At 32.5% G+C, this 19,314-nt stretch overlaps 1 protein-coding gene across 1 annotated transcript in view; it reads right to left on the reverse strand.

The window, feature by feature from the left end:
* The window catches only part of LOC131853437 (nuclear hormone receptor FTZ-F1 beta), a 36,062-nt gene that overhangs the window by 6,026 nt on the left and 10,722 nt on the right, over positions 1-19,314 (reverse strand). The window contains exons 2-7 of the mRNA XM_059204324.1: positions 7,988-8,452; positions 4,340-4,455; positions 3,075-3,210; positions 1,872-2,056; positions 1,067-1,241; positions 297-432 (exon numbers count right to left, since the gene is read on the reverse strand). Of these exons, the coding sequence (XP_059060307.1) occupies positions 297-432; positions 1,067-1,241; positions 1,872-2,056; positions 3,075-3,210; positions 4,340-4,455; positions 7,988-8,075 (836 nt within the window). The 5' untranslated portion in view covers positions 8,076-8,452. The remainder of the gene's footprint in view (positions 1-296; positions 433-1,066; positions 1,242-1,871; positions 2,057-3,074; positions 3,211-4,339; positions 4,456-7,987; positions 8,453-19,314) is intronic.

The raw sequence follows: 19,314 nt of genomic DNA on the forward strand, positions 1-19,314 counted from the left end.
AAAAGATAGGTGGAAGAAGGATAAAAATTTAAGAGGGCTCGTTTTCACATCATAAAAAATAAAACTGTTGCCAAAAATAAAAATAAAATATATTGTGAGCCATCTTCATCGTTTAGAAAAACAGATAACAACCTATTCTTAAACCTACCGAGTATACATATAAAATTTCATCAAAATTTAAGTTCAGCCTTTTCGAAGAAGAAAAAGAAAAACACTGTGACACGAGAATTTTATATAACATGATAATATCTCATGGTATAATACAGATTGTATTAATTATATAGGATCAATAGTACCTGTGTGTGTACATAGAATGTACTGCTGAGTCTGTACTGGCGCTGGACTGCACGCGTGGAAGCCGCCCCAAAAGTGGAGAGCCGTGCAATGCACCCAGCAACTTGTCCATGCCTACTGATGGCTCGCATTTTAGCTCTGAAATAAGATTATAACAAATTAATATTACACTACTTACCCGTCCTGGCTTCTAATGGGTGTAACTGTACATGTATAAACAATCACTCTGTTGCTAAAAACTGCATTAAAATTCGTTAAAGTTTAAAAGATCTAAGCGAAGACCGCGGAAGCGAATTAATTTTATACTACGTAAAGATTTCGTACACCTCTTAGATAGATTTTGAACAAATTACAGCTTGAGTACGTCTTTGTTTAATTTTTGTTTTATTTATTTATTTCATTATTACAATACCATAATAAACAATTCAAATCGGTGTGCAAATCAGTACAGTATATAAAGATATACACTTAACTTGTATACTCAATAACACAATTTAAGCATTAAACATATTCAAGATATTTTTTTATTTTCGGCAGAGTATAATCAAATTAAATTAAAAAATCAGACTGCTCCATAGCTGTGATGCTATGCTTCACTGTCGTGCCAGCATATACAGTTAGGGGGATGCACCATCCCACTAACATTTATAAACAAAAATAAATGTAATCAAACTTTAAGATAAACGTAGATAATTTAAAAAAAAAAATAACAAATACATTTACAGTCAGATCAAAATGTTTCATAAAAAAAATATTGTTGATTGTGATATACCTGATAACTGTGATAGGCCCTCCTTTTTGATAGTCAAATTTTGGACCTCGCCCAGCGACGTCTGCGGCATTATCGGAATATTGTTGTGGTCTAACACTAGAGATTTCGCACTACTCGTGGGTGACGATGGACGCCGTGCGAGCGAGAGGGGCGGAGTATCCGTGAGTACTGATATCTAGAATAGAAAGAGATAGAAATATTAAACATTTTTTCTGAATAATATTAATTAGTTTTATTAAGAATAAATTGTTTATAATGTCTCGCCCATGTTAGTTTTTTTTATATATCTTATATATATATATAAATAGATAAAGTACTCTTAAATTTAGTATATTTTACATTTTACTTGTACACATGTAAAATGCTGACAACTGCAGTTGTTGTTAAGGTCAATGTGCAGACAGACACCTGCTAATGGCACATGCGTTCGCAAAATTAATGATTATATCACATTTCATGAAATTAACAGTTCTTTGAATTCGGTCTTTAATCGTATTTAATATACATATGGAATTTAATACACTATTTGTATTTTTTTACTGTATATTGCAAATAAATATAGCATATTCTGGTATTACTATAGAGTTGAAATTCGACCACAATTACAATGGCCTTATTAACAACATATGTATAATATAATCATGACAAATTGCTGACACCTAATTCAATTTCATAATTTGATTTATTAAATATTATTTTAAAAATTTGGATATGCGATATGACAAAGATGATTCATTACTATTAATATCATTTATATAATGTTGTAAAAAGAACACAATTAGATCTGAAAATCTCAAATACACACCCTGTTCATGCTGAGACTTCTCTGGTGCGGCTGCAATGGCGCTGCATATTGCAAATCGAGAACCCTTTGATCATCTACACACTGGTAGGTTTCCGTCTTGAGAGGTTCCGTTTTGATGGTTACATTGCGGAGGGTGTCTATGGAGTCCCGTGACGATTGGAGATCAAGGGAACTGCTGTTGTCATCTAAAAAAAGTTAACCTAGCTTAGATTTAGAATTTAGATTAGTTGACCTAGCTTTTCCGTTCTAAGAAATACAGGACAGTATACCTTAGACTGGCAAAGAATGTAACAGTTCAGGTTTTAGTTAGTGAAATATAGACCACATAGGAACCGCCTAAACTATTATTTATTTATTTGCTTCATTAACCTATAAAATATGGTATAAAAGAGGAACTTAAAACTATAGCATTCTCTGCCAGTCAATCTTTTGGAAGTGCAGATACACTCGATTGCAGCTTAGCAATAAATATATGTATACTTTACAATAACAAACATATAGATTGCAGTTGTAGTTTTAGTGTGTAATGGACGCACATTTTGAACGACATTATATAGATAATAAAAGAATGAATTATTATAGTAGTAACAGGTTAGTGGCTCCATAGCCATGTATTTTTTTTTCAGATATAACTCTAAGAGATATCCAATAGATATAGTTAATCTGCTAATTTTACCTCCATGGTCTAATCGAACCGATTTCATACTTTTCATTGGTGTTCCGCCAGGAAAAGAATTAGTGCAAGCACACTCAATATTTCATCGTCATTAACATAAAATGTTAAGAGATTAGGAATGATTTTAATATAAAGTAATAACAGTGCATTTACTTTCAACAAGCGCTATCAATGTTATTATCATATAAATTAAATTACATTGATAAAACAATATTATGTATGTTCTATTAACGACTGATTAAAAGCATATATACTAGGGGGACGACGGATGTCATCATGTTTATTTGTATATTCAATCCATCCAGGAACTCATTAAAATATGCACCTAAAATGTTATTCAAATCGATCGAACCGTATTTATTTAGATGACAAACATACATACTGAAGACTAATATATCTAAATATATTGAGATTTGAGTTTCTTGCCCATACTACCTCAACTAAAATAGCTGAACTATACTGGGCGGTTCACGACTGGCTAAAATTGTCCAATACGATTAATGCTATTGAATTTGTTAGATACTTACCATTGTTGACACTGGTATCAATGACCATCTCGGAGTCGGAGAGCTCTCCCTCCCATGACATAGGTCGCTCCCGTTCGTTTGGATTGTCGCACTGGGCACCACTCGATGAGCGTTTCTTTTTATTTCGCATGTTTACCTGTAAATAACCTTAATTACATCAATCGTTCAACGGTAACTACTACTTAGGAGGACTAAGGTGACTCGCTTGGTAATTTTATCGCCCACCCTTCAAAACAATGCAAGCAATTTAGAACCAGAAATATTTGAGACAGACATACCTAGGCCATCTACGTCTCTTATTTGTACAAAGCCTACCTGAATATCTATGTAGGAATTAAGTTATAGAATCTGAATATATAAATAAATACTACATATTTATTTCTATCAGTTATTGGTACTGAATATAGCTATATATAGCACTTGTACTGATATACAGTACAAGTTCTGCTTAATTTGACTTTAATGATTTTTTTAGGGTAACTATTATTATTAATAACACTTATGCTAATAATAATACTAAGTTAATGTTTTAATGTTATGTAATCAAAGGTCTTATTTTCATTATTTATATTTTAATTTATATTATACATTATTAACTATGAATAGTTTGCATGTAGTATAAAACGGTTATTTCAATATTAATAAACACTACAACGGTTATACAATAATACAAACAGACACTCCAATTTTATTTATATGTATAGATTGATAAACAATGTAATAACGACGCATATATTGTGGTATGGTTGAATCACAAAATCATAAGATACAAGAACGTGACTCTTTTAATAGTGTTATGAAAAAAAATATGACTCAGTAGTCGGAATCTAATGAAACATGACCTTTATAATTATTCAAACTTCGCCGTCTGGCGCCAGTGGATTTTGCATTTATGTTTTTAAACATTTTAATATTTGCATATAACTACAATTAATTATTTTAAAACATCTGTATTGCCTATGAAACAGGCTATTAATGACTAAAGTGGTGGCAATCTTGTTCTTTAATATTGACGACAAAATTGTCTGTTACGCTGTGACAAAATCAAATTAAATTTGTTACATAGATAGACCGTTTTATCTCGATGAATGCTTCTTTATAATATTTCAATATAAGCAGCAATTGTGATAGTTTATTATTTGAGACAAATAAAGATTATTGTCATTATAGATATTCTAAATTAACACAAGATAATTTCTACCCGAATTCGAGAGCAACGACGTGGCTTACACTATCAGTAAGATGTTTCATGGCCGATGACTAACCTCGTGTTGGTGCTGGTTGAAATCAATTTTGGAGACCTCGGCATCAGTGGAGTCTTCGTCGTGGGGATCCGAAGAGACGCTGATGCGGACCCCACTTGAACTGTACGAGAATTGGACTGAAAACAACACAAAATAATACATATAATTATAATATCTTAATCTTAATAATAATAATATTATAAACGCGAAAGTTGTAAGTATGGATGTTTGTTACTCTTTCAAAAACTACTGAACAGATTTTGATGAAACTTTACAGTAATATATATATATATATATATATACATCAGAATGACAAATAGGCTATAAATTTCACGCGGGTGAAACCGCGGGCACAGCTAGTAATATAATAAAAATAATATGTCTGGCCAGTTCACACAGCGTCATCTAGGCACAGATTAAGCAGGTGTGTTATGGGTACTAGAGATTGTATATAAATATTTTTTTGTGACATACATAACACCCAGATCAATACAAGAAATCGTACTCATGAACACAAAAAAACTGTACCTGTCTGTATGTGCGGGGAATCGAACTCGCGGCCATTGAATTTTAAGGCGGTGAGCAAATTACTAGAGCACTGAGGCCGTCAAATCCCTTGTTACAGATACACTAAAAGCATAATTATTGGATACTAACTGAAAACGCTACTTCGTACCAAAACATTCACAAACTTTTAATTGAAGATTACTAGTGTGAAAACCGCACCTAAATCGGTTTAGACATTTCTCACATTAGCGTGCACATAATAAATTCAACAAAATTTTTACAATTATTGATATGGGTTCTATTACGTTAATAACCAATTAATTATATTATGCTTTCTTGTATAGTTCGTAAACTATATTCATTTAAACAAACAAAAAGGAATCGTTATAATCGGATGACTTCGTAAAATATGTGCAGTAACCTATCGGGGCAGACGGTGTCGTATGTGTCGTCAATGTCAGACTGAAGACGGGCCAATGTCAACAGTGTCAACACAGGTCACATTCTACAAACACAGACAACGTATACACCCTGTACTTATAAAAGAGGGGAAGGCATTGTTACTGCCATAACAGTTAATGACGCCATTTTTTATGTGTGATAATGGAATGGTGCACTTGCTTGCGCTAACGACTTACGTTGGCGGGTTACCAGTGGAGGATGATAAGATGAGCATGAGATCAGGTCAGTTAGCATCGTGACAAATTCACCAAGAATTTATCACGATAGTTTCCAGGGGGAACCGTATGGAGGTCAACCTTATATGGTACATTGATATCGGTAGCAATAAGATTATCAGTTCATATTACTAACAATCTCCTTTCTTCCCTAATGGCCCTGTTGCTAGCTCCCTGCCTGTTAGGTCGACCATCACGCGGATCCTCCTAGGAACCATCATCGTTACTCCCTAGAAATTCATCGCGACTTAATTCGTATTTCATAATCGTTTACTGATGATTCACCAGCGTATTCTGTTAGCGCCCTATATCGTTATCATCCATTGAAAATGCTTGTAATATAATTAATAATAATTTAGGATAATTCACACAGCGCCATCTAATCAAGCTAAGCAGAGTTGTATTATGGGTACTATATAACTATAGAAATACCTAATTAAATACATACATAATATGCATAGAAAACACCCAGACTAATACAAGAAAATCATACTCATGAATACAAATGTTTGTACCGTGCAAGGAAAAAAACCCGCGACCATCGGAAGTACGGCGGTGTGCTAAACCGGTAGACCACCGAAGTCGTCAAAATAATAATATTTCTCGAAATATTTCGTGCAAAATTTCATGATTTGTTCTTTCATTTAGATCGAAAATGCTAATTATTGTTTTGCCTTTACTCAAAGGTAAAAAGCAAACAGACTTTCACATCCTTATTTCCTTGCTGATCAAAAAAACAAATGTGAAAGTGAGATTACTTGCTTATTTATTTGTAATGATTCAACTTAACGTGAAATTTGATACGTTTGATACGTATTATTATTAAAGATGACGAAGTCGCGGATAAAAACTAGGTACTACATTAGTAGGTATTAAGAATGCAACAGTGAGAAGGTAAAATTTTATTAGTTATAGCATCACTGTGTATCATAGCATCATCATCTGCTTCTTTCTTATACCATTTGTTTGGGGTCGGCGTCATATATTTTTTTCTTCCATTTATCCCTCTTCGCAGCCATCTCGTTATTTATTTCCTTTATTTCAATATCACCTTTCACACAGTCCATCCATCTTTTTTTATCCGTTTATATATAACTAATTTCATAAATTTATTGACACTAAATTTACAAATTTACAGTCATATTCTCATAAACTTACTACACTATAGAAAATTTCCACTAGTCTAGCTACTACTAACCACTATCCTAGCCTAACTTAAAAAACAAAATAAAAAAATATACCTTTGTCACTAGAAAAGCTAATGAAAATGTATATCAAATAATATTCATAAATTCATCATCATTAATAAAAATTTAGGGCTCGTTGAAACATTTATTAAAAAGTATATGATAGGGATGATCGATATTCATCGATGTTAAATAATATATTAATAGGAAAATATCAATATTTTCTGGCTTTGATGTCAACATCGACATATTTCTAAGACCGATCCTCCATAACCTCACTGCACTTTCTGGTTTGTAGAATTGTAAAATTTTACAATATTCCGTATATAAGACAACTCAAATAAGAAAACCATTTTTTTTATTTAAATTGCAACGTCACGGAATCCTCAGAACACTCCATCGTCAATTATCCAGGTTTATTTAATTCCATTGATATTTTATGCGATACATCCTGTGGGCCTTATAAAAAATTATGCTAAATTACATTAACACCGTCTCCAAATACGAATTATATGTATATTTTATGGTCATATCGAATGTTTAATGTGTAATTTATACACAACAGCAGAAGGATAAGTTCGAGCTCCACCGGTCAATGACACCAACATTATCACAATATTTTTTATAGTATACTGGGAAATACTGGGAACTGATAACTGTTACTTGTATAAGTATGCATGATGTTAATATTTTTCTTCATGGATGGATTACATAAATGTAATAATAAACAAATATTATTATTATACTTCTATAGTAGCTGGCCGCCCCCGCCTCGCTCGGGTGTAGTAAATTAAAACTATGCAAGAAATTGAGCCACTGCATGTCAATGTATATTATTATATGTACGTTTTTAAAATAATTTACCGTTCTAAAGAGTGTAAGTGTAAGTGGGCTTTAATACATTCTGCGATGGAATCTTAGTTTATATATACAATATTTAGATAAACTTTTAAATCTATGGCTATAGATTCCAAGTTTGTATCAATAATAACAAAAATAACTAAATTAATTAAAATTTAAATATATATGATATTAGTTACGAACAATATATATACAGAATGTAAGAATTAAAAAAATGTTTGTGAAAAGCACGTTTTTTTTTATATATTTTTATTGAGGAAGATTAACGGTGTAATTTTACATGTACTTGTCATATAAAATTGTCCTATGCCAATTAATAATCTTCATAGTATTTCTGATCTAATTAAATATATTTAACATAAAACATATATAAATATGTGTAAAAACAGCAATTGAACAATGACGCTTATAACTATAGATAAATGAAATAGGCTCACCATTGCTGGTCTCCGGGCCTGTCATGCTGATAGTGGTGACGGACACGTGGACACCCTCCACCTTCACCGGATCACCTTCACTCGCCATCGTATTCAACACCTACACCAATTCACATCACCACCGAACTATCGACACTCAATCTATCGACTCTTGCTCACACTACACACTAGAGCCGTTAGCACCATGCACATAACATTTGTCTATTAAAATAACATCCAAAAATATCGCTCGTAAATCTTCAAAAACTATTGTCTTTTCCGCATAATGTTTAGAAAAATATTGATCATCTTGCGTTCTTGCACATTTTTAAGGCATCAAACATCAGTCTTGAGTTGTCGGCGTGATTACTACATAATGTTGCTTGCTTAGATGTGCCGTGGGTGATACTTTTGATTAGCCGTATTGTAGCCAAATGCGGATGCAAAGGATTATAATCCGATGATAATAACAGCATCTTGATTAACCTGCGAAAAAATAACATTAATTAATTTAAACGCAAATTAAATAATTATCATGAAAATAGAATAAATGTTTTATTTTTTAATTTATTAATAGAAATTAGAAAAAATACAATATTAAGGAAGTTTAACGGACTTCACTCAATATTAAGATGTCAACGTTTTTGAAAAATCAATTCATAACTGCACAAGAAAGACATTTACCTCGCATGAACGAAAACTAAACAAAATTATTAAAATTAAATCTAGAACCAAAAAGTGTAGAAGTTTCGAACTGTTTGTGTATTTGTACACGTACGCGACGCGTCGTGCCGCGGCCTTGCGAGCCCGACTAGTGCTTGCCGATAGCGCTGCGATATTATTATCGATAGAACGAAACGACCCCGTGTCATTGGCATTTTGTTTACGCAGAGGACGAAGCTCGCCGGCGATAACGTAGGTAATGCGTCAGAGACAGTTTACTGAATGAATTGCCGTTTCCAATGTATGGACATTAATTATAGCTTAATGTTTTAATTATGACTATCTAATCTGCTGTCTAAATACGTATTGAATATACAGTTACAATTATTTTGGAGGGAGTAAGTTATTTAATTATATATATTAAAATTATATAGATACCTATATAGAGAGAACACATAATTATCGATAAAATTGTTCTGGCAACCACAGTTGATTGTGGAGAGGGGGAGGTGGTACGCGGCCTTCACAGAGCCGGTTGTGGCGACCGGCCGCGAGCATTTCGCCTTTCGCGCAGGACTGGTCCGCCGCTCCCAATACCACCAAGCTACACGACACGATAATATTGCCAGTAATGTATCTGATGAGTATAATATTTGTTTCTAAATATTATTGTGTATGTTTAACGGAAATATAAAACATACATCGTCATAATTTCTAATCCACGTTATCAATTTAAATACCAGTAAACAAAGATAATAAAATAAACAAGATTTTTATAAAAAGTAGCTATTTACTTGTAAATGTGAATTCTTGCTGTTGTACAACACAGTCATGTTTTATTAAATAATTTATTGTCAGACTATTAATATGCGAAGGCTGCAACTTTAGCAACACGAACATAAATCATAAATTACGAAATGGTTACTTTGAGATTGACTATAAAAGGAACAGATAAATATCAGACACGATCGTCTGGCGGACCAATTAGTGTCCAATGAAGTCCCTTGCCCCCACAGATATCTCACTTTTCGCTACAGAGTAGACTGATGTTGCCTTGGCAACCATTTAATTACTAATTACACAATACTTTTGACTGATATTTGACGTTGCAACGAGTAATTTGGAAATATTGACTTACTTGTGTATACATTTTTAAATTAAAATGTAAAATAGTTTATTTACAACACAAAATACAGTACATAAAGTGCGTGCAACTTTTCCTTTTATATAAACTGTATTACGAAGAGACCGCTCATCCTCAAGATATGTTCGAACTTGTGCTAGAACATGATATTAATAGATAACATATTTTATATTGCTTTGCATTAGTAAAACAATAAGAAAGCATATATAACTATTGTATCTATAAAAGATGCTGTTATGAAATTTTTAAAGGAGCAGATTATTTGTATTAAGCTATATACCTGGAACATTTTAAACGGCAAAATATTTTTTTCATAAGTTCAGTGGTTTATGATATTTTGCTACATATTCAAACGAATTAATAAAATTCAGTTTTCTTTAAAATATTACTGTGTAATATTTTTATTACTATAATAAATGAAATCAATAGGTTAATTCCTTAATCATCAAGGAATATTACGAAAACTTAAAGACAAACGAAAATCCTGAGATGGCCTTTATGTTTTCTTATTCTAAATTTAAATCGAGCAATTGAGATTGAATATTTGCCGATTCTTTCTTTGAGGTAAACGATTTTAATGTGGGAATGAGATAGATACACTTTTGATGTCCCAATAAAAGAAGTTCATCCGCACGCAAGATGGCGTCATCGTGGCCTAGACAAGGCCGAGCGGTCATTTGTACGATACGCCAGACGAGTAGCTTTGTCTGCTGCGAGTACACAGATTATCTCTGTACTGTGGAATATTTTCATAATGTATCTGCGGTTGCAAGGCATTAATTAAGTAATTTATCTAGATGATTTGTTTATATTTTAAGTTCAAATTCTTTCTAATTGTATTAATAAACAACATTATAGTTCAATATTTTTAAATACATAATTTAACAAATATATTGATCGATAAAAACAAAGTTATTAATTAGTGTCGTATAGGTATAACTTAGAAGATTCAGTTAATTAGAAATTAAAATTACAGAAATGCTAACAAAACATTGTTGCTTTACTTTTATATACATATATAGCCATTGCGATGTCCTTGCTTCGGTAAACTGTCGATAAGACGATGCGTGAGCTGTGGCGTCGACCGATAATTATCTTAAGGTCACACCACTATCTGTATGACGTTACACTATCAAGCCATACATTGTGATAGAGCCGGTAGAAAACAGGTGTAACTTACACGAAAACAGAATTTATTTGACCGCGATAACCGCTTTTATACATAACATTTTTATTTTATTAAACAAACATTAGCACTTGTCTTTATCTCTTAACACAATTTCTTTCCCGTTAGACTAAATATTCAAACAATACAACTCATGTTCTTCAACAAATATATATAAAACACGATGTATGTTTAACTTTAATGTACAAAAGAAAAAACTAGATAATAACTAAGTGACTGTTAGTCGATTTCACAATACTTATACCACGTCAATTTCCATGTCCTTGACCCCGATGACTGGTGGAGAGGTCATGTATCCCCTAGAGTACGACGCACCCTGACAGCCGCAACTAAAATAGACGAGGTTAATACACCCGCACTATTACAATCCTATGAACTTCAAACAAAGAACTATTAGGCTAGAAGAACGTAAATAAACCGTAAGAATTAAATTTTGCCATTTAGCAATATAATGATTTTATTCACGAATTTAGGTATCTACTTGTATTTGTTACATCCAGTAATTGTTATTATATTATCAACGACCTTGACGCCCATCGTAATCACTAAACGAGTTTGTGTATTGTAAACTAATATAATTTTAATAGCATTTAAAACATAATTAATATTTGTTTCCGTTGTTACTAATTTATAAGATTTCTATCGATATCGATGTCCATGAATATTTTCATTGCAATACCACTTCCTTATTAGATACCTATGTATAAAATAAAGATTAGTGTAAATCATTGTCTTTACTATAGATTATTCAATATAATATACAAAATAAATTAGTTTATTTGTAAAAAAGATTGTTATAAAATTGTTTATAAAAGATATTAATGTTTTTCTAAAAAAATCTAACTTAAAATTCATAGCGTTAACGACACTATCTGATAGCATAAAGATTGAGCACATAGCTTCTATGTCGAATGTCACATGCCTAATCCTTGTTAATGGGTCTTTACTGAGAACAGCATTAATTAAAACAGAAACACTTAAGTTTCTTACTCATTCTTGTGTGTGTTCAAAACTGCCTGTATTAAGTTTACTTGAATAAAGATTATTTCTATTTTTATGGCAAAACAACAACAACATAAGTATCTACAACTACTTTCTCATTTTTACAGTATCTATAGTTTTACACAGCATAATTTAAGCATATTAAATATTTATAAAAAACAATTTTTAATCTGTGAAACAGACAAGTTATTACAAATAAGACAATAAGATTTCTATAATCCACAGTGGATTATAGAAATCTTCAGATTTCACTAATTAATCAGTAAACTCTAAAAAGTGTCACGTATAGGTACTCGTGTAATATTACTCAGCCATTTTCAGCCTTAGACGTCAGCTGAATAAACTGTACGAGTAAACAATAGGTACCTATATTTGAGGTGAAACTGTGTTATACGTACACATATTTGATATAGATTTGGTTTACACTTACATATATTTATTAGTTCCTCGTCCGAGGAACTAATAAATATATTCGTAGAATGATTACTAACATTGAAATATATAAAAATCGCGTGTCACTGTGTTTGTTAGAGAGATAGAGATTTGATGTTCTTTTTGTAATGGATGAACTGAAAACTTCTGTAATTTTAAATATTTTATTAAAAACATATTTCTTCAATAATGAACCCGCGCGAAATTTATTATTCCACATTAGGGTTGCTAATGTGAAATAAAAACTAAAACTATTCACATGTTCACAAATAATTGTTATTAGAAACCTTAATAAATGACTGCCATTAAAATAGCAATACAGGGTTGCCAATTTTAATAAATAACATATTTCTTACAACACTGAAAATTTTATTCGTAAATGTAGGTCTTCGTAATCTCGTACAAAATTGGACGTGGATGATTATGCCTTCAGACCTAAGAACGATCTCATACTTAAGAGTATCAACCATTATTTTTATGCATGACAAAAGTATGGTGCACTCGCCTGCGCTAACGGTATACACTGGCGGGACTCCAGTGGATAATGATAGAATGAGCATGAAGTCAGGTCAGTTAATAATAGTTCCTGCCTCTACACGACATATTTTCTCACTAGACTACAGCACAATAGTAGTATAAAAAGAAGTGAAAGCTGATTCCAGCGTCAAAGAGCGTACGTGTAAAGGTATCTAATGAAACTACTAGTTCCCATTACTAAAAATCCCCTTTCCCCGTCAGTATCAAACGGTTGGCATCCCTAAGTCTAGTACCTTGTCGGCAATAGAGGTAAATGTTGTACACCTTGGTCACAAGAAGCGTAATTACAGTCAGGTATGCACTGCTCGTTGTGCAATTTTCTTATCTAATAAATTATATATTTTTTTATTATTAAGCACTGGCATTTAACGTTATATTTATAGGATATTTGTACATAGTCGTTTTAGCAATTATTTCATCGTTAACTGTTGTATATATCGCTATCTTCCTTCAGATCCCGATCCAATAATTTGAAGTCCCAGCTCTAGTGGTCTTTGTGTTAATAGTAATATACTAATATATATGTATAGTATTTATAGTAAGTTTTTAGTAAGTTATAGATTATTATTAGATTTATATTTTATCACAGTCATGTTATCGTAATTTATGTTTTATTCTTTAAGTAAAATATCCAATGACTGGATAAAAGCAGTCATTTTTAAAACATAATAGTAAGCCAATTTAATCTATGAACTTTGAACAGTAGTGCTTAAATTACTGAACGGTTAAATAATAATAGTTAGGACACTTGCAGTAACAAGATTGACATTCCTTTCCTCATATCTATCGATCAAGGTCGGACAAATGAGTCATAATCTGAAAATAACTATTGTACTTTGCATTCGCTGATTTTTTTGTGCATGTAAAACAATTAAAAATATATAATAGAACAATATATGAACGCCAGATAATTGCTATGCAATTGGGTCCCACTACAAGCATGTATGTAAAATTTTTGCCAATTACTAAATTGTCAAAAAAAAATCAGCCAATACACATGCATGAACAATTGGAACGTTTGAACGGGGAATTTACCACGATGGGTTAACCGACATGATCTCATGCTCATCTCATCATTCTCCCTGGTGCCCCGCAATGTAAACCGTTAACGCAGGCAAGAGCACTATTCCATTGTCATCCATAAGAAAAAAAAGTCTGCATACTTAACATACGCTACCATGTCAGGTTGACCTCCACGCGGTTCGCCCTCGGAAATGATCGTGACACATTTTTGGTGAATTAGTCACGATGGGCTTACTAATTGGACCTCTTGTTCATCTTATAATACTCCATTGGTGCCCCACTAACATTAGCACAGACAAGAGCACCATTTCATTGTCATCCATTAAAAAAAACAATTACATATATAATTATATATGTATATTTGAATGGACAACGATTGAAAATTAAACATTTGTATTCATGAGCATGTTTGTTTCCTATGTATATTATACATATATTTAGAAAGAATAGTAGTTGCCTAGTATCCATAGTACAAGCTCTGCTTAGGTTGGAACTAGATGGTGCTGTATGTAACCTGGGTTATTATGATTATTATTGGTAGAGCCATTAAAGCATTCAGAGATCACAAACGCATTTCCATATCCATAATATTATTAATTACATATAAGTATTACTCACTCTATCTTTAAATCTTTAATTGCGACTTATTAAAACCTCACATCAGTCAATTCCAATTCAATCCCAGACAGGCTTTCCTAAGAAATGTCAACCGCGACGGAATGCGGCAACGACGGCGACCTATTTACCATGCCCCCTCTTACCAGGTCCCCTTCCCGGCCCCCCTCCAACATCTGTGGTGGGTGGGTACCGGTCTTGCGTGCCCTCGATGCGTTGCTGATTCCGCGTTGCAAAATTGTGCAAAACAAATTTAAACTGTCTTATTCATAATGCTAAACGGATTTAAACTATTGCAGTGATTTGACACTTCTTTTATATTGAAAAAAAGTACTACTACAGAAAACGCAAGTCGAATTTTTAATCCAACACAAATAGAATAGTTGTTAATTGGTAAACTTAAATACAATTTACTTATATCCAAACGCTATAGAAATGTAAATGAATCATATATTTATATTATACTAGCAATCGCAAAGTGGTCGACATTCGACAATGATAAAAAATTCAAAAATAATCAGCAATAACAATTAAACACATACACCTCCATCCGCGCCATTATCGTAAAAAGGGGTATAAATTTTTGCGTCACGTATTAATGATTATTAATAAATCGATAAAACTCTAAATAATAACAAATGCCGACGAAGATACTTGAGTATCATTAAATAAAATACGATTTGATATATTCGATCCCTTGATGCATTTCTTGAGAACTCAATTCAATTAAGGACAAGTCGAAATGTCTGAATGATCTCCAGACAAAATAAGACTTAAGCCTTCTTTAAATTTTAGAAAGAGGCAACTACAGAGTCAAGCCAAAAATTATTAGCCAAATATATTTTGTCTATAAATATCCAAAATATATGGCACCACATGCAATATATCAGACATGCAGACAGACTACGAGTTTAGCATAGTCATGTGTGATTTGTCTCATATATCGGGTTACTCGATGTCTCGCTATTACGACTCACCAAATGCTATTCCAAAACACGTCTCAAGTCTCAGTGTTTCTCAAACTCTATAAAACTTTTATTGATTATGAAAACCATACATTTATGTATTGGTATTAAAGCCTTGGGGAGTGCAGCGGTTTAAAACACTGCACTGCACTTCTTCACTGAACACTGGTTCGATCACGACACTACAAAATGGTTTCTATTTTTAATGAACATTAAGTTTCAAATCAGTTAAGAAAAGGATTTAAAAACAATATACTTAAGTCATAATTTTAAATAATGTCACATTATAGTTATCTGAGAAAAAAAGGAGGAAAAAGAGATGAACTACATATATTGTCAAACCATAAGTATAGTTAATTCCTTACTAATTAACAAAACAACGCATAAAAATATTATTACAAAATCAAAATATTATTGTTAGTTAGATTTTTATAAAACATTGTATGAAAAAAAATCTTGGTCGAAGGCCACACAATTTAGGAAGTGAGAGCTTCAGTCAAGTATAAAAAACTAGCTCAATATATGTATACTAATATTATAAAAAGAGAGAGCGAATTACTTTAAGAGGAAAGTGAACTCCGGAAATTCTGTACCGATTTAAAAAATATAACACTGCTTGTAAGGTACTCGTACCTTACGAGTATTCCATAATGAGATTTTGACGCCTCGGTCGTCCAGCGGTTTATTTCCGATGGCCGCGGGTTCGATTCCTCTAACGTTACCAATATTTGTATTCATGATTGTTTGTATCGGTCTGGGAGTATGTATATAAAAAAAAGTATCTGTATATTAAACATCAGTTGTCTAGTAAGGATACCGGAGAAACACAAGCTTTGCTTAGCTTGGGACTAGATGGCGCTGTGGCAATTGTCCAGGGATATTATTATATTAATACGACATATTATATTAATATATACAGAATTCATTGCCGGCGGCATCCACGCGAAACCGTGGTGGGCCACTAGTATCTACTACAGATAGGAAAGTCAGTAAAAACTTTGACTACATGTGGCCTAGACTAACCGGTATAACCGTCACTATGACTGAGTTTTCCAGCGCCGAAATTAAAATAGCTTAATTGGTGCTCAAAGATGCAGGGTACCATAAAAAGCGGTCCGGAAATTGCTGTGTTGTGCGATCACGTCGTTCGACCGTGTTTGGCATTACTTTGACGGCTTTCGATCGCTGCGTTTGATATGGCTTAGGTTTCGTTAAACGAAACATTTGAGAACCTATTTTGTTATTTTTTTAAATTTGCTGTTACATTTGTTGTCTAATGAATTTGACAAATATTGATATAAGCCTAACAATGACTAAAAACTACAGCATGGTAAAACGTAAGAAAAATTTGTATGTCAAAGAAAAATATAGAAGAAAAATTAAGGGGCTGTAACTTAAGTTAAGGTTGATTGTACTTTCAATAGTTGTGTCTAATAAAATTGGACAGTAAAAGCCTTGAAAAAAAAAATTATATAAAAAAAATAAGAGACTGATAAAAGGTTGATGGATTGTAACAAGTTTAATTAAAGGTGTTAATGAATAATTTTCATTTATTATTAAATCACAGGTTTCATATTTATGTACCTAATTAAATTGGCTAACAGACTTACAGCTTATTAAACTTTCGAAAATTTCTATGACGAAGAAAAGCATTGGCCCGATTGTAGAATGGGTTAATGTAGCATCGTGTTAGAATGCCTCAGTTCTGATGTTTTCAAGGCTGTATTGCCCAAGCACTTTGATTCCAAATTATACATCTGACATTGTGTATAAAATTTGATATAATTTATTTTAATATTAATCGCTTAAAAATAAACATACATTTTACTGAATAATATACGTTTATTTTTTTCACATCCCCTAATATTTGGGTCACTTAACCTGTCATTTGGATGGAAACATCATCTGTGAAGAAAATTAGGCTATTGCTTAAGTAATCAAATGATTAATTTGCTAAATTATAATCGTTTGAAAAACGATTTTTGAATTATAATCGATTGAAAAACTCCATTATTTATTTAATAATAATCGATATTTTTCATAATCGATTATTTTTGAAATCTCTATTCCAAATCCCATATTGCCGACTATTAGTCGGCAGAAGAATGGCGTCGCCATCAAGACCTGTTTGTTCCCTGTAACCCTGTGACTCACGCGTTGTAATGACTTCGCGGAATTGAAATTTCGAACGGGGACCGTTGCGAAACCTTCGCTCTGCGTCGAGTCTCGATCTCAGGCACCCGCGCTCTCGTAAGGATACCGGAGAAAGTAGCTTTTGTCAATTGCAGTTGGCCTTAGGCACTCGATTTTGATATTTGCACTCTGTATTTTGTCGACAGCTGTGAATGACGTCATATTTGATATGTCAATCACACATACACTTAAAGTGTATACAGGTGCTTATAGTTTTTAAGCCAAAGTGAAAATCTTAAAATATCACACAACAATAATAAGTTGATTTGTAACTCTTTGAATTATTAAAAGTATTTTCACGGAGTACACATTTATGTACATACATATAGTATTTTGTTTTGATGTTCTATAAGATTCTTATGTTTTGTAGAAATAAAATAATCAAATGCACATTGCATTTGATTATTCTACTCTCTATGTCTAGACGATTAATTGACTTATAAATATTATGAATAAAAATAAGACAAATGCAATCATGACAATTATAATAATATTTATAATGATAATTTAAAATTGTTATCGAATAAGTACCTGGAAATGTTTATCGAAATTTAATAATATTTTTATATAACTGTTCTATTAATAAAAATCTGCATTCCTACTAACATAAGCCATATTACAGCGTTATCTATCTGCTTATATCAGTATGACATTAATTACATATGTATATCTGTCTGTAATGCAAATAAATGACTTACGTGAAGGAATGTTTCATTAAAAAATACAAAAGATTCTTCATTCTCAAGTAGTTTAAAACTTGCAAACTAGTGTTCACGGCGACTCAGTGCCTACATCCTCGCCTTTTACTTCTGTCGCAACATAAAGCTCCGGGGTCACAGAGTGACGTGAATGGATGAAATTTGAAATCGCTGACGCCCCGAACGTTCACCTGACCCGCGTGAACCGTTTTGTAATTAATACATTAATTAGTACATCTGATAAAGCACTAAATATGTAATACTCCCTGCACTCGCCCCCGATGGTCCGGTGAAGCTGTAAAGGCCATCTGCGGCCAACACCATTAGAGTAATCCGAAAAAAAAAACTTCAAAGTATGTTATCCAGATAGTTAGCCGCATCGCCACCTGTCGCCATGGTGGAGAACGCAAGCCAAGAGTTGAGGTGGAAGACCTGAACACATGTCGATGTGTATAGTCATACAGTCAACGCGTTCTCTCGGATTAAATTTGTTTGATATCGCACATCTAGTAACTTAATAATTTTTTTTTAATTAAACATTAAAGTTAAATTGTGTGAGTGGATTTTCCAAAGTTTGCAATTTTTAAGTTAATCCTATATTGTACTAAGTGTGCAATATAGTGTGTCCATCACTGAAGAAGTAGTTAAAAATATGATATGCAATATTTTTGATCACACCTAAAATAGAACTCAGGACCGAATCAGTGTAGCAAAGCACAGGCCACGACACATACTTTTCTAATGTAAGTAGAATGCCCCATATGCAGACGGACCACTTGATGGATTGACATCATGAAATAAATTTGTGACCCCTCATGCGATGCCATTCCAATGCACTAATGTGTTATACCTACTTACCCCATAAGTTTTAAGAGTCAATTTTTATACCG

Source organism: Achroia grisella, unplaced genomic scaffold, assembly GCF_030625045.1.
Source record: "Achroia grisella isolate CSIRO2021 unplaced genomic scaffold, CSIRO_AGI_Agris_v1 utg902, whole genome shotgun sequence".
Lineage (NCBI taxonomy): Eukaryota > Metazoa > Arthropoda > Insecta > Lepidoptera > Pyralidae > Achroia > Achroia grisella.